We start from the raw sequence: 15,959 nt of genomic DNA, 5'->3' as shown, positions 1-15,959 counted from the left end.
GTGCAACTGTTGTAGGAGCTACTGGCACATTCCCAAAGCCATGTGCAGTTATTTAATAGTGTTTTTTTTTTTTTTTTTTTTTTATATTTATTTGTCTGTTTTGGAAGTGAGTACATTGAAAATAAAGGTAGAAAAAAAAAAAAAACCATGACAACTCATCACATATCTGTGCAGCATCCCAGAAACTGCACGCACTTTTTTTTTTTTTTTCCTATGTGCATAAACATAAGTGCCAAGAGAATGGAGAAAGGCGTGTGGCGTGCTACCAATAAACAGGAATGTATGCAGCGACCCAACCTGCTGTGCTGTGTGCCTTTATTTCTGGGAGGAGTGCTGGTGGATGGAGTGCAGCGGGTCAGAGCTTCAGCAAGGCCACCCCTGGGTGCAGCTCAGGTGCTGTTCATGGGGTGTTTGTGTCCTACCCCTCTTCTGGGAGTAGCAGTGAACTCCCCAGCGTGTGCTGCTCCTTGCCAAAGCTTTCCCTCACAGGGATGCAAGGCTCCTTGTTACAAAATGCCCATGCTATGCTCCTGGCTGTGTTGTTGCCATCTCCTGGCTGCTTCCTGGGGGAATTTCTCCTTTACCTAACCCGGTGCCAAGGGCTGCAAGTCTGAACACTGCTGGGCAAAGAAGTGCTGAGCTTGTTCGCTTTGGCTTTCTGCTCTTTGTCGAAATAGCTCTTTGCCCTGAAGTGTATACAGTGGAGATGGCTGTTCCAAAAGGTCATAGAGAAAAGCTCCTGTAAAAATCTTCCAACTTTCCCTAAAATATTCTGTGTGTGGGACATTGGGTTGCTCTGATCACCCTTACTGGTGCTTCCATTCCCTTCTGGTTGCTGTGCAGGCCCTGCTACCAGAGATGCCCAGCCTGCAGACCTGTGAAAAATTAATTTCCATACTGCTTTAAGCACCCAACAGTGATGCTGTGCCATTGGCAGCGCTGTGGAAGGGACGCCGGTCCTGGTGTGTCACATAGAGCCAGCCTGGCCATGGCATGTCTTGGGGGATTACTGCCACAGCTCCAGATCCTCAGCCACAGTGACCCAAATCCTCCACATCCTGAGGCACTGTGCCAGCAGGCGCTGAGCATCCCGGCAGCCAGCATCCCCTGTTCCCACATGTGTTCCTACAGTCTCAGGGAGCTGTTCTGGTCTGCCACGGGGCCCTTGTGTGCACCAATCACAGCTATTCCGCCCTGTGCAATTAAAAATCAGTTGGATTGGAGTGAGCAACTTTCCTTTTAGCAGCATCATCAATCCCTTCTAATTGCTCAGGTCCCAGCTCGACGAAGCATTTAAAAGCGTACTTGACTCCAACCCAATTCAGCAAGGCAATTAAATGCATTCATAAATCCTCCTGAAGTAAATGAGACTTAATCGCAGGCTTAAAGCTCAGCTGAATCCAGACCTTAGCAGCAGGGCAAGTTTCCCTTAACCTCTTTCCCAGCGGTGCAAGTCTGTCACATGCTCCAGAGTCTGAACCAAGTTCACTGCACAGCTCCTGCCGGCCTGCACCCATCCCGTTCCCAGGGACTCCTCTAGCCCTTCTCTAGTGCCTCCTGGCCTTCACTCCCAGGGCCGTGCGTGCCCTGTGCCCTGCCTTTCTTCCTCCTCTGCTCCCAGGGGCGTTTGAAACCTGTGGGGGCTGCAGGGTGGCAGTCAGCTTGATGGAGGTCTGCAAAAAGCGAGTGTGGATTTGGAAGTGGAGGGGCACTACAGAGAGGTGCAGCGCCTGAACAAGCCCAACCAGGTTCTGGGGAGCAGGTGTCAACCATCCAAGCTAGGAATGTAGTGGACACATTCCCCAGGCCTCTCCCATAGCCTTCCACCCTATCTTACTCATCAAAGTGAAAAGAAAATGGAGGAAAACAGTAACAAACACATTTCAGCTGGTCTTAACTTCTTGTTAGACAATGTGAAGAGATAAGAGGCTGTTACCCTTATTTACATTAGCAAGTAGGCAACAATTTATGCACTGGTAGTGCTTTTGTTTCCCATCCTCATGTTGTTACACCGTAACAGCCTGCAGAGGTGGACAAGCGTGTAACAAAATAGCACGAGTTTAGCTTTCAAACTCTTCCAGACGGAAAGGGACACTTCTAGAGAAGTGACAACAGCAAAAAGGACTTACAGCTTGCAATGCATTTTCAATGTTTTCAGCCACCTAGTTAAATAACCTGGCCAAGCACCTGGCTCTGGTAGAAAGAGCTCCTTATTTTGTGCAGGAAGCCCGGGAGTCAATCAGCTTTAACAAATAGCCGATGGCTTCCAGAGGCTCTTGCTGGGGTAGTTGTTTCAGCAGGTCAAAGGCTTTCATCCCTATTTCACAAGCCTGGAGTGAAACAGAAAAGACAATGTAATTGTGAAGAATTTGGCTTTTCTCAAAGGGTACTTAAAATACTTGTAGAGACTCATTGAAATGGCTGCGCTGGATCCGATCCAGGCTCCAATTGCTCAGCCACCTGTTTCAGAGGGTGACCTGTACAAGCTGCTTTAGAGGAGAGAGTAAAGCTGCCCACAGATTCATATTTAGGATCCAGTGGTGCAGACAGAAGAGATTACCAACCCCAGCTCCTCCTGCTGGAGAGCATTACCTGCCATCTGACACACCAGTTCTCTGGACATTCTGAAAGCTATTTCAGGAAAAACCAGCTGCACCAACTCTGAACTAAATCCCTCATTTTCCTTGGTAGCCCTTCCAGTGACTAGACATTCTCACATTTACAAAGCTTTGCTTTTTTTTTCCTTTTTCTTTTCTATTTTGAATTTCTTCCTTTGTGTCTTCCAAACACTTATTTGTACTATAGCTTTCTCTAACACAACAGAGACCATTAATAATCTGTACTTCCATCCTTCAAATCACATGCAGAAGAAACCTGAGATTCTGACTGCTCAGCCCAAACAAAGAGGTCTGATTTCCAGACGGTTAAAGCTCAGCACTTTCTCAAAATTAATTCTCTTAAGTGCAGAAAATTGCACGCTGAAGTTTGCAGTTGCATCTGAAATTTTTATCCATAAACTCTCAAATACAGCAGCACAAATTCAAAACTGAATTACAGGGTCCCACTGTGATAATTACAGGGAGCCTCGCTCATGGAGGCATACATGCAAGGCCTCTTTCTCACTGCATAACATCCAACCTGATGTCTAAATGTGGCTTGTGAGAGGCACCTACATTGCCAGGATGAAGGACAAACCTAGAAAACGTGAGTAACTACAGGATCTGCTTTGGATGATGAGGCAGAGCTCGAAAACCAGTGGGTTTTTTAGCCCTGACAGAGTGCAGAGCACAAGCTGGCTTTGTGCAGAGCTACCGAAGCAGCTTTGCCTTGAGTCATCCAGTGCTCCAAGGCAGTCGAGCTCTCAGGAGAGGAGCCAGTGAACACAGGCAGCTGGCTTACCTTCATGCCTTTGTGGAATGGGGCCAACACCTTCCTGCACCCTTTCAATAGGTGAAACTTACCTTTGATAAATCCATGATTAGGTAATAAAGCATTGCAAGAGCATGCAAGACTCTGGCAGTTTCCCCAGGTTGTTGCTTTGGTGCCTTTTCTCTGATATCCAGTACTGCATTCAGGACCTGAATTGCTTCTGCTTGCTGGGCTTCAGCTGCATCAAGAATGAAATAATCTTGTTGGATGCATGTATACAAGATAATATAATCAAAACTGCCCAATTATCTCTTCTAGACATCAAAGCACTTCTACAACAAGCATCAGCGTGGCATTCCAGCTCCATGCAAATTCCATACCCATTAACAGATATCTTTTCATCCAGTCTGTAATAGTGTTGATTATCCTTTAGTAAAGATGTGAAGTCATAACAGCTGCATGAAAAGAGCAACTTTCATACTCCTGTCACATCTGAAGATGGATTCATGTAGACCTGCCTTGTTTGGTTCCTACTGCAGCAACTTAATTGAGAGAATGCCAGCTAAAGGGATTTGCAGAAGCATTTCTTCTTCTCTGGCAACATTCTTATGAGTGTAGATGGTAGAAGGAAGACAAAGAATGGAATCTAGACTGACTTCATGGACTGCTGAAGTCATACCATGCACACTAGCATATTTCCCAATGCTTCATGCACCTTCCCCTAGTGCATTCTCCAGATTAATACATCCAGTTATCGACACATGCTATTTCATTGTGTCCCACTGCTTCAGATGGTAGAGCTGGAATTACCTAAGTGAGATGAAATTTCACCTAATTAAATGAAAGGAAAGGAGCTGCTGAGAAACGAGAATGCTGAAGCGGAATTGAATCCTGAAAGGCACCATCTTGTATTGCTGAAATCACTGCCAAGGATACTGTGAAAAGGGAAGGGTAAACCAAAAGGGCAAGGCTGTGTTTCCACTTGAACACTCTCATTTCTAAAGTGGCCTCATTTGTTTCATCCAGCACTACCTACTGGGCACAACTATCAGGAACACCCATGACTCTGATTAAATTCGGTCTACAGAAAGACAGTGCAAAATCCAACACAGTAAATATGAACACTAAGATAGATGGATTTTTAAAATTCCTGTCTCCCAAACACTCCTGCACAATAGTGGTGCTTACTCATGGTGTCTTCACCGACTTCCACTTCCTTGTCCTCAGTGAACGGAGACTTTTCTGCTCTCAACTTGTGAATTTGCTCCTGTGTTTGGACTGACTTCACAAGAAAGGTGTGCCAGATGTCAGTGACCTACCAGGAAGTGAATGAATTATTTCACGCATGTGAACACGTGGTATTTAGCAACTGGCTGCTCTATAAGCAATGCATTCTGCAGTGCACGTCCCTTCCGCAACAACCCCAGCGCCTACTGCTTGGTGGGCAGGCAGCTGCCAGCTGGATGTTTTGCATGGAGATCTGATGGCTCTTCTCCCAGTGGGAGCCTGAGTTGGAAGCTCATTTCTCTATCTGAATATTAATTTTCATCAAACTTGAACAAAACTAACTCAACTGATAACTCAAAGCAAATTTGGTGGACGTTTGTGAGTGGAGTGGAGGCAAAGCCTCATTAAATAGTCAGGCTAAACAACTGGAAGTTCATTTTTTCCCCAGTTGTTATGGTCATTAGACAACTGTCACTTCCTTTGTCTGACAAGCAGTGTGACTTTTCACTGATATTCTGCTTAAATTTTACATGGCTTGTTTGCATCCCACCACTGCTCGGCCACTCTTCCTTGGTTATGGAAACTCCCTGGCCACCTTCTCTGCCTGTGGGAATGTTTTTAGCCTTTGGTGTGGGGCTTTGGGTAGTAAAACTATTTTTTAATGAGGTTTACCTATGAAAACTACAACTTCAATGCCTTTTCCAGAATTTATTTGTTCTGGTTCTAACTCGGGGAAATGTTTGGATATGAAAATGTTGATGCTAAAACAATGATATGGTTGCCATCACATTAAAGGCAGTCAGAAACAGGGAAACATTGAAAAGCACACAGGAAAAAAAAAAAAGTTAATTGAGAGATGGAAAGAGGATGAGTTTTGGATTTACCAACCTCAGCGTACAATGAGTTTGCTATGTCCATTTTGTTCTGGTGAAAAAAAACATTAGCCATGTGGAAATACCCTCCAGAGGCCTCAACAGATTTTACTCCAAATGTAGAACTAGCGAGGTAAATCTGAAAACAATATTAAAAGAAAAAGCAGGAGTTCAACATTCATATAAACCCTGAGAAATTTTTCATTATTATGGATTAATAGTACTGCAAAATTCTGTCTTTTTCTGGGTAACTACAGCATTAGTTACACTTGATTGTAACTGTACAACAGGGTACCTGAAAGCAGCATTTTGTGTGTTGTACACAGGAATGCAACACGCCCAAATGCCCTGCTAGCTGGTGCAGAAGGTTCCTTCTCATGGTGTGCTGCCCTGTTGAGGCACGGGGCAGATTCCTCACACCTCTTCCTCTTAGTGCACATCCTGCAGGTCTCTCGCCTTCAAGTGAACAACTTGCTGCTGCTTTTCAGAGCTCCAGACGTGCCTGTGGAGGCTGCTTCCTCCCCAGAGCCCCAGCCAAAGCGAGGGGAAGGTAGTGGGAAGGCAGTGGCACATTCCAGCTATTCTGAGCTGGCATGTGACTCTCAGCAGATCTCAGACACTCAGTCAAAATCCAAGCAGGTCCTGCGCTGCTCTGATGCAGCCCAGAGACTCACTAGTAGTAAAAAACCTACTGTGCTGCTCCTTTTCAGGCACCAGACCAAGGCAAGCTAAAAAAACCATAAAAGTGGCATAGCAGGGAATCTCTCCCAGTAGGTTTACAGTAGGTTTACAAACTAAATGAAGACAGAGTTGTGTATGTTATGATAGAAAGCCTCTAATCCTCCTCCATCGTATGTCACCGCTTACGCCCACAGAAAGCTGTTGTAAAAAGTGACTATCAAATTCAACAGCAGTGGGTATGCATCACTCTGCACTGGGTAAATTTAGGCGACGTGGGACATAAATAGGAAGTCACAGAGTTCATCTGCCTTTGGGCTGTTAAATAACAGGCGAAGCATTCCCAGGAACACTGCTGGCAGTAACCACTTCGCATTTCTCGAACCACTGTTGTGGCTAAAAAGATTGAACTGGGGAAAAAGGCACTGAACCAGACACTTACATAGTTAAGCGAGGCGTTCATTAAAGAATGGATGATAGAAAATTGCAATTGAACAGAAAAGTATTAAGGAAAATGACAGCCAAAATATACAGTCACTTATCTGCTGAACAAAAGGCTGCTACAGCAGTTTGTGGCAGGAATGTCTGTTGATCTTAACAAAGCGGCAGAAAAAATTCTAAGCAGATGTAGAAAGACAAATTATATATCACTTGAGAATAACCAGAATTGGAAAAACACAGCTTTGGCTAACACATACAGGTGTCTAAGACTCATGCAGTTCAGGTGTTCTTAATGTGTACAGTCCTGGTTCCTCAACTCAGTGCCACACCTGTCTGTTGGGGTGTTCATATTGCTCAGAGCAGCTGCAGAGGGAAGGAAAACTGAAAGGCTGCTGCATGGTTACTGGCTTACATCATTGGCCAGGTGATATAAAGCCTGATCGAAGTTTCCACCAGCAGCACAGAGAAGCCCCAAACTGCGATGCAATCTATGCTGGAAGGCACCGCTGCAATCTGGAGTTCTGAGGACAATCCACTGAGCCTGGGAGAGATAGTTAGATGCCTGCTGAAGGTTGCCAACACCTGAAATGACATACAGAAATAAGCAGGATGCAGAGCACTTTCTGTTTAGAAATGTAGGATATTGCCTGCTATCCCTTCGCAGCAGTTTGACACAAAGACACAGTTTGTGGATTCCCCACTTCTGAGTTAAGCAAGTGCTCAGAATGTAACTTACAGACAGCTACAAGAGAAACCAGAAACTGCATTGCATTCAATGCCTCTGACACACGTGTCCAAACCAGGTAACATCCAGGCAGAAGCTAACAACTGCTGTATTATCACACTCAAAATACTGATGGGATATTTTTCCTTCCCCATTTTACAACAATTTTTGACATTGCTCAATTTCACCAGCAGAGCATTGTGTCTACTCCTGTAACAGCAATGGTTTACAATCATTTCTCAGTCATTTATGTGGCAGCTGAGCCATACAATCAATGAGAAAAACCTTTGCTCCAGGCAGAACTTGCTTCTGCGAATGAACAGAGGTGCTCCTCTGATGGGATGGCCTCAAAAGTGTGCTGGCTGGGAATTTAATGCTTTTGTGAGCCATACGAAGCCACAGAGGTAAGGAGCTGAACTTCATACCCCTTCTCTTGGGAGAATCAGTTAGAGATGGAGAAAACGCTCCATTTTGCACTGATCTCTCACCATCGATGAGAAATCCTTTTCCCTGGCCAACACAGAAAACAGGAGGTGGCACCTTGAATCTCCCTGGATGCCCTTCAGGCTGGGCATAGAACAGACATGGCACAATGACTGCAGAGCTGGCCTTTCCCTGGAACGCTGAGAGGAAACCAGAAACCTGACCCAGGGGAGCTCTTGCCCTTGCCAAAGTTACTGTTCAGACCAGTGCTTACCAATGCAGGCCTCAGCCAAGAGGAGATAGGCAGGTACCAGTTGCACAGAACTTGAGCCATATACTTTGGTGCTGAAACGCAACGCATGCAGAGCTGCAGGTAATGCTTTTTTATGCTCTCCATCGAAAATAAACTTCTGGGCTGTGCTGGATGTAAGATCGATGATGTATTTCTGCCAAGAAAAATAATAATGGGGCAAGGTGAGCAAGGGATAAGGAGAAATAATATGCTTGGTCTCTTTTTACATTCCAGTTTGCGCTGTTAACAATCACTGTGTAATTTTATTTGTGTCTGTAATTAATAGATGGAAATTAAAGCTGTCATATTAGTGCCTGGATTTCATTCCTACTTCTGGTAAGAACAGCTCTGGGCATCCTCTTAGGTCATGTGCTGTCTTATGAGACAAAGAATCCTTCAGGCCTATGAAAAAGGACTAACAAGGTTGTAGCAATAAAAGCTGTGAAGCACAGAAAACGATCATCACAAGACCATAGAAAAGATCAGACAAAGGGGTTACAGCAGGATTTTGCTGACGATAACAGTGACTCATAGCAGGCAGCAGAGCGTATGGTTTACCAGGCTGGTGCCAGCATGGCACATCTCCAGTTGCAGGAGACACTGTCTGGAAGCAAGGAGAGAGCTCGTTACATCGTGCTGCAGCACACTGCCCCACAGCACCGGGTAAGGGCAGGTTCGGGGTGGGACAGCAGTGTACCGCATGATTCCTGCGGCTTGGCAGCTTCCTCTCACCCTCTGCTGGCCAATTCTGGGCTTTGAACGGCTGACGGTTTGGATGCAGAGGCTGGAAAGTTGGTCAAAATCAGAAAACTCCAATGCACTGCATTATATTCCTGTATCTCGGATGGGGCCCTGGGCAAACTGACCTAGTAGCTGTGGCGGTCTGTGACAGAAGGTCAGAAGGGGATGGGCTGTAAGGTCCCTTCCAACCCAAACCATTCCATGATTCTGTCATCTCCATAACGCAAGCTGAGTCTGGTCATCAAGCAGCTTTGTAGGATTTCTGCTTGTCAGAAACCATAGTGTTTGCCATAGGTACAACTGCTTCCTGCCCTTTGCTGCTCCTAGCAGTCCACACCACATTTGGTCCTGTCACCCTTTGCAGTACCTGATCATCAGCCCCAAATGTTTCTCTATTTGAATGCCTGCTCATTGCCAAGAACTCTACAGCAACTGCAGATGGTGTGCTCTTACAACGTGCTACGGGATGCCAATGAAAAAGAGCCAGGATGCTTACCTATCTATTTCTCTTAGCTTTCATCGCGATTGTTGCCAACTCCCAGCACTTCTCTGTTGGCTTTTCGCACAATGCAGAGCAGAGGGAAGGCTGCCTGCAAACAAATCTCATTGCTGGTATGCCTAGCAGGGCTGCATGGTAGGTAGCAAAGCACTCTTCTTTGGCTAGAAGGCACAGACAGGCCTGTGCAGCGAGTGCCTGCAGAAAATAATGTCGTACCTCTTGGCAGGCTGCACTTTGTTGCCCGATGTTTCCCAGTTGCAGCAGAGCAGAGGGCAGAAAAAGCAAATTTCAGTGCCTTTAGAGGCCAGGTTATGGTTTTAGCATTTTACTGAACTCAAAGTGCTCAGAAAGGCAGATAAAAGTGAAGGAATAGCTCAGGGGCAAGGAACCACAAAGGACAGGGCATGAGTGCGTACCGGAGATCCTGGCTGAGATAAAGGAACATGCCTTCCAGATAAATGAGAGCTTCACAGAATGCATCCCAGAGTGACCTGCAGCAGCAAGGACATCCAGGAGCGCGGAAGCACAACCATCATCCTCCTCTCCTGCACCTGTGCTATCAGCACATACAGGAGGAGAAGGACTGGAGACAACAGAAGCCCTGCAGCATGGAATATTTAAGACAGCGCAGTTGCAAGCCTTGGAGGCATCATTGGCTTTGGCCCTGCACTGTTTTGCTCGTAGCGCTCTTTTCACGTGTGCAGCAATTACAGAAATTTCTCTGAAGATGCTCCCATGAATTTTTCCCCTGGTTGGGGTTTAAGGAGGCAGAGGAGCACAGCTCTGCTGCAGGTGGGAGCAGGGGGTTGGGCAAACACCCGGAGCTCTGTGTCACATCCATTTCCACACTTGCAGGCACCCGTCATGACGGCATGCTTAAGGAAAAATAGTTTAAAGAGGAAGAAGGGCTTTCAGTCAGTCTGAAAGTGGGTCCTTGGAGCTGGCATTGATGCTGGAGGATGGCTGTAGCTGGCCAAGGTGCAGATTTTTTCCCATCCCCAGAGGCTGTGGTAAGCTGACATCATGCTTGGTGCAGGCAGTGAGGCTATTCCACAAACAGAAACTTGGAGTTTTTTCAGTTTGGAGGTATTGTCTGTAGGCACCCCCACGGCTATGTTGACAAAAGCAGATTTCTATCAACAAAGTTTTGGAGCACATCTGAGGTATGAAACTCATAACCTCCTGGCTCCCAGCTTAACGCACCTTCCCTTAGGCCAAAGGGCATTCCAGTGTGCACAAGCTTTCCTGTGTCCTGACAGAGGCTTGAGTTCCATGTTTTCCAAATAAGCACAGCACAAGAATTTGTGAAGTGCAATAGAAAAGTTCAGAAAACAATAAACCCACGTGCAAGGGCTTTTTTCTGTGAAGAGGCTGCGTAGCTTTTCCCTGAGCATCAAAGACCTTTCAAGCATTTTTGTTTGCCCTCTGAATAGGAAAGCAAAGATGGGGCATTGAATAATCTCACCCTCTCCATACTGCTCTTCTGATGCTCGTCAGTCAGTCTAGGCCAGTTTCCCTACACCTTACTGCACATAAAAGCAGACTAGGAGGTACAGTCTTGATGTGTAAGAAAGCAAGTAACAAACAAAATGTTTCTTATGGGAGAAGAAAGACAACATGCCCCTTCATATAACACTCTGAGAATCTGCTTTGTTTAAACAGTTTGGAGTATATACTAAGATCAAAGAACAAATGCAAGGAGAGTTGTTAAAAATCCTGTAAAAATCTTCCTTTAGAAAAACAACTGGAATCTGCTCTCTGTACCTTTTCCTATGAGGTCAATCCAAGCCTTGACTCAAGCTGCAGTTCTGTAGTCACTGTGTGCTAACCTAGAACTCCAATCAAGAGCAGTGACTGCTCCTTTGCCTACTTCTCTACCAGTTTTATGTTCCTGGTGCACTCCGTAGAACCTTATAAAAACAAATGATTAGCTTCCAGCTGAAGTACTGCCTTGGTTCTGCAGTCATGTGCTGTGTTGTAATGTATATAGCATAGTTTTAGTTGCTACCAAATCAATAATGTAGTAACAGATGCTTTTGACAATGTTTGATTTGTAGGCAAAGTGTTTTGGAAAAGCTTTAAGCTGTAAATAAGCACAAGAACTGCCACCACTCTGCATTATTCTTGACACTGTGTGATGGAAATACTCCTGACATACAATTGTGAAACTTAATGGCTTGTGTGTAACATGAGCGAAGCCCGTTTTTCCTATATTCAGGATGTCTTTCCCACTTCCAGACTCCTTCTACATGTTTAGATAATGAGCCACAGCCTTCACCTCATCTCTACCACCCTCTTAGCTTTGACAATATATTGTCATAACACATTTTTTCTGTACTTTGATCAACAATCTTGTTTGTGATTTTCCATCAGGTGACATTTTCAAAACAAACTTGGGTGCCAGTGCCTAATTGCTACAAATCTGAAAGGAATCTGTTGCCTAAAGCCTCTCACAAGCTTTCACCATGCTCAACTTTTGTCCATGCAGGTTCCATCTCTCTTAGGCTTTTTCCTTCTGCGTGCTCACAAGAAAGGTAATGACTTCAGCAGTGAGCCAAAGTGCTAACACCTGACCCAGAAACAATTTTAAAAACAATACATGATGTAAAGCACCGAAGATTAATGATCCTCTCAGTGGCACCCTTTGTTTGTTACCATTTCACTTTCAGTTGTTCTGTTGTCCTGCTATTCTGCGATTAGGAGTTTTGCAACGACAGAAGGATGATTTATTTTTATGGGAAAGATCGTTCTAAGTAACAGAGGTATTTGGGTGGGTTACTTTCTTTTATCAACACCGTGGAAAGGCAGATCCTGCATCCCATAAACAAACACAAAAAAACCAACCCACAACAGTTCAAAACTTCTCTGACTGGAGCTGCACATCTGCACCTCCAAGGAGGCCAAAAAGCAGAGATAAAAAAACCACACTTAGTGGGAAAGAGCATTTAAAGTTGTTGAGGTAAACAAGGGGAAGGGTTTTATTTCTTTGCTCTCTGCTTTGAGAAAGGGGAATCCCTCTCATCAGTGAGGGATGAGGACACTCTCGTAAGAACCAGAACTCAGCTGGATCCCAATGGACTTACTGCTGATTGTATTGCAAGGTAGGAGATGCAGGACTGCTGCTGTCGGGCCAGCAAAGATAAGGAAGCTCAAGATTTGGAGAAAGGGCTGCCAGATGGCAAGAGACTTTTAGAATTGGAGAGAGAACATTCCTGCTCCTTTCATTGGGAAGTTTTAGTTGCAGAGTCTTTAATACACTTTTTTTTTTTTTTTGTAAACAAAGTACTGATTAACAAACTACATGCCCTCTCAACACGACGCACATCAAAATACAGAAAGAGATCTAATCAAATTTCATTGGCAGCACTTTGAAGTGGTATTCCTTCTTCTTGTACATACCTGCCTCTTCACCAGCTGTTCCATTCCGTGTTTTCTTTCTTCTTCAGAAATGAGAGAAGGGAGAGATGTGCGGACTGGAATCAGCAGTTGGCATATCTTCTCGTGGATACTAAGCCAGTCGGCTTTCTGATGATCTACATCACTAACAAAATAAGGAAAGAATGATATTTTTGTTTACTTGGAAACAACATAAAGAAAGATTATTGCTTGTTGTTTCTTCTGGACTTTCACCGCAAGAGTTACAACAGCCTCCACTCCATAATTTCTTAGAACTGCTGAATCATTCAGGTTGGAAAAGACCTCTAAGGCCATCACTCCAGCCATTAACCCATAAACCACGTCCCTAAGTGCCACATCTCCATGCCTTCTGAGCACTTCCAGGGATGGTGGCTCCACTACTTCCTTGGGCAGCCTGTCCTAAAGCTCCACAACCTTTTTGGTGACAGAATTTTTTCTGATATCTGACCTAAACCCCCCTGAGAGCAACTCCAAGCCGTTTCCCTGTCCTGCCGTTGTTTGGAGGAGCCTGACCCCAGCTCACTGCAGCCTCCTGTGAGGCATCCGGGGGAGCGGTGAGGCAGCCGGCTGATACTCAGCCTGGCGTCAGAGGGGCACACACAGCTGGCGGGATGTCAGCACACTCGCGTGGCCCGCAGGCGGTGCCGCCGTGCTGTGCATTAAGGCCTTCACTCGCGGAGCCCCCCGCCCCACTGGGCTCCTGCGAACGCCTCACTTTCAGCACCAGAGCGAAAAGCCCACCGAAGCCAACCCAGCCCCGAGCCCGACTCGTGACACCGGTGAGATCTGTCCTTAAGCGTGGCCGCACCGACAGCCCCGGGGGGTGCGGACAGCCGAAGGCCCTCACCAGTAATGCGTGAGGCGGCAGCGGGAACACCGCAGCCGCGCCGCCGCCCCGCACAACTCGCAGCGGCCGGACCGCTCCAGCGTCCCTCAGCGCGGCGGCCGCGTTGCCGTGGCGACGGGGCGGCGCGTCCGGCGTGGGCGGTGTTTCCGGCGGAAGTAGGAGAGGGCAGTGTCGTCATGGCGGCGAAGGCGCTTCCGGCGGAAGTAGACGGAGGTAGGGCGGGCATGGCGGCGGCGAAAGAGGAAGCTGCGGCGGCGGCCGCGGCCGCGGCGGAGGAGCGCGTGCGGGTCTGGGCGGCGGCTCAGGTGGCGAGCGGGCGGCGCGTGGCGCTGGTGACGTCGGGCGGCACGCAGGTGCCGTTGGAGACGCGGGCCGTGCGCTTCCTGGAGAACTTCAGCAGCGGGCGGCGCGGCGCTGTGTCGGCCGAGCGCTTGGTGAGCGCCGGGTACGGCGTCTGCTTCCTGCACCGCGCGCGCTCCGCCTTCCCCTGGGCCCGCGTGCTGCCGCCGCCCGGCCCCGCGCTGCTCGACGCCCTCCGCCTCACCCCGGGGCCACCCCCTGGCGTGGTCGCCGACCCCGCCGCCCTGCCCGCCCTGCTGCCCGCCCTCCGCGCCTACCGGCAGGCGGCCGACGCGGGTGCGCTGTTGTCGCTCGAGTTCACCGGTCTGAACGAGTACCTGGCGCTGCTCCGCGCCACCGCCCGCGCCCTGGCGCCATTCGGTACGAGCGGGGCTGGGATCGGCGGGAGGGGAGTGGGGGGGCAGCGGGACCGAGGGGACGGAGGGATCTGCTGTGTGGGACCCCTGCGCTATGGGAAAGGAGACCCCTGCGCTTAGGCGCTGAGGGGCTGGGCCCACCTCACCGATCAGCTCTGTGCTGTTCTGAGCCCCTCTCGGAAGTGTGTGTGAGGGGCTGCAGCTCTCATGGCATCAGGTGGTGTTGGCAGCGCAGCCTGCTGCAGAACGGCGGTGCGGAAGGGCCTGGCTGCTCCGTGCAGGCTGCCAGCAGTGATGGTTGTGTCTCTTGCAGGCTCCAGCGTTATGTTTTACTTGGCAGCTGCAGTGTCTGATTTCTACATCCCTGCCTCGGAGATGTCTGAGCACAAGATCCAGTCCTCAGAGGGAGCCCTGCAGGTGAGGTGCACCTGGGCAGAGCTCCTGCCCTTGCCCCACTGTGATGTCATGGCTGTGGTGGCAGGGGACTGGCAGTAAGATCTGGGAGAGGTTGCAGAGCACTGGTTCATTAATCAGAAACGTACATTTTCACAATTAATTCCTACCACAATTAAGACCCTACCTGATTCCCAGTGGCACACCCAGATGCAAAGAGGTTGGAGAGTAAAAAGGCAATTACTCCTTTTCCTCATACTTTGGCATATGTATCTTTCACATGCTTTAAAGAGGTGATAGAAGGGTTATGATTTGATAAGGTGCTTGGATTTTTGAGAGCTGAAAATGCTGCATTTTGCAGTTCATGTTCTTCTCTTATCTAACTTTGCTGATGTTTACAGTAGCGGAGTGGACTTAAACAAAAACAAGCTCATGCAGTTACTGCAGGCCTGCTTCATGGCTTAAGAACAGCCTGGTTATTGTTAGCAGCGGGTAGGCATTTGAATTCAGTTTTGCAGTACATGCTAGTGACATTTTACCCTGTTAATGAAATCTGACAAAACAATGTCTTGAAAATCCTTCCAGTGTAAAACTCACATGAAGTGAAGTGGAATTTCCTTACTTCCCTTGTTTCAGTGAGTTTTTTTTTCTTATTGTCTTTTCCTGCTGTAGATTACTATGAAGATGGTGCCAAAAATGCTGTCTCCTCTCGTCAAAGAATGGGCTCCGGAGGCTTTTGTTATTTCCTTTAAATTGGAAACAGATCCCTTGATCTTGATCGATAAATCACGCCAGGCTCTGGAGAAATATCGTCACCAGGTGGTGGTGGCAAATATCCTGGAGTCACGAAGAACCTCTGTTATTATTGTAACCAAAGACTCACAGACTCCATTGACTCTTTCTGAGGAGGAAATAGCGCAAGGCATGGAAATAGAAGAAAAAATAGTGAGCTATCTTCAGGGCCAACATACCTTATTTATGGAAAAGAAAATCTGATGAGCAGCTCTGGATGAAGCAAATGAAATTGTACTAGAGAGGACAGAATTGGAGCAACTCGTTGTCCCATGTGAATGGAATAATGATCAGAGCAACCCTACGGAGAAGGCTGCCGTCCAAAACTCTGCACTTTTCTACTGCTTGGTAATAGTTGCTATAGCTTGCTTTAAAAAAAACAAAACAGTAAAGTGCACTGAAGTGAAAGCATTCCAAAGGATGGTATTTTGTCTAGTCTGTAAAGAAGGAAAGGTTATATTGTATTTCTGTCCCATGCCCTGGGAGAGGGAGAAATGGTACATATAAAATGTTTTCTCAAATCTGCTT

The 15,959-nt window shown here is 47.2% G+C and overlaps 2 protein-coding genes across 2 annotated transcripts; one reads left to right on the top strand and one right to left on the bottom strand.

Annotated features, from left to right (window-relative positions):
* Positions 1-61: 61 nt before the first annotated feature.
* ZMYND12 (zinc finger MYND-type containing 12) lies at positions 62-13,708 on the bottom strand. Its single transcript, XM_085242655.1, has 10 exons — positions 13,657-13,708; positions 13,531-13,615; positions 12,666-12,807; positions 8,009-8,180; positions 7,800-7,934; positions 7,000-7,169; positions 5,485-5,607; positions 4,558-4,684; positions 3,462-3,607; positions 62-2,330 (listed from the first exon to the last, which is right to left on the bottom strand). The coding sequence occupies exons 1-10, from the start codon at positions 13,706-13,708 to the stop codon at positions 2,211-2,213; spliced, it is 1,272 nt and encodes a 423-aa protein (XP_085098781.1). The 3' UTR covers positions 62-2,210.
* Positions 13,692-15,952, top strand: PPCS (phosphopantothenoylcysteine synthetase). The gene is made up of 3 exons (XM_085242169.1): positions 13,692-14,250; positions 14,560-14,663; positions 15,312-15,952. Exons 1-3 carry the CDS (start codon positions 13,707-13,709, stop codon positions 15,633-15,635), a joined length of 972 nt encoding a protein of 323 aa, XP_085098295.1. The 5' UTR covers positions 13,692-13,706; the 3' UTR covers positions 15,636-15,952.
* The last annotated feature ends 7 nt before the right edge of the window (positions 15,953-15,959 follow it).

Source organism: Meleagris gallopavo, chromosome 23, assembly GCF_905368555.1.
Source record: "Meleagris gallopavo chromosome 23, MGAL_WU_HG_1.1, whole genome shotgun sequence".
NCBI lineage: Eukaryota > Metazoa > Chordata > Aves > Galliformes > Phasianidae > Meleagris > Meleagris gallopavo.
Note: the sequence above shows the minus strand (reverse complement) of the source record. Positions and strands in the feature narration are given on the sequence as shown.

What these genes read in the sequence shown, in the direction of transcription:
- ZMYND12 (XM_085242655.1), bottom strand. Translation starts at nt 13,708, where the DNA reads ATGACGACACTGCCCTCTCCTACTTCCGCCGGAAACACCGCCCACGCC. An exon ending in AAAAGGATTTCTCATCGATG is followed by an intron (nt 7,170 to 7,799) that starts GTGAGAGATCAG and finishes ATGTCATTTCAG; the next exon opens with GTGTTGGCAACCTTCAGCAG. An exon ending in TAATCATGGATTTATCAAAG is followed by an intron (nt 2,331 to 3,461) that starts GTAAGTTTCACC and finishes GTTTCACTCCAG; the next exon opens with GCTTGTGAAATAGGGATGAA.
- PPCS (XM_085242169.1), top strand. Translation starts at nt 13,707, where the DNA reads ATGGCGGCGAAGGCGCTTCCGGCGGAAGTAGACGGAGGTAGGGCGGGC. An exon ending in CCGCGCCCTGGCGCCATTCG is followed by an intron (nt 14,251 to 14,559) that starts GTACGAGCGGGG and finishes TGTCTCTTGCAG; the next exon opens with GCTCCAGCGTTATGTTTTAC. An exon ending in CCTCAGAGGGAGCCCTGCAG is followed by an intron (nt 14,664 to 15,311) that starts GTGAGGTGCACC and finishes TTCCTGCTGTAG; the next exon opens with ATTACTATGAAGATGGTGCC.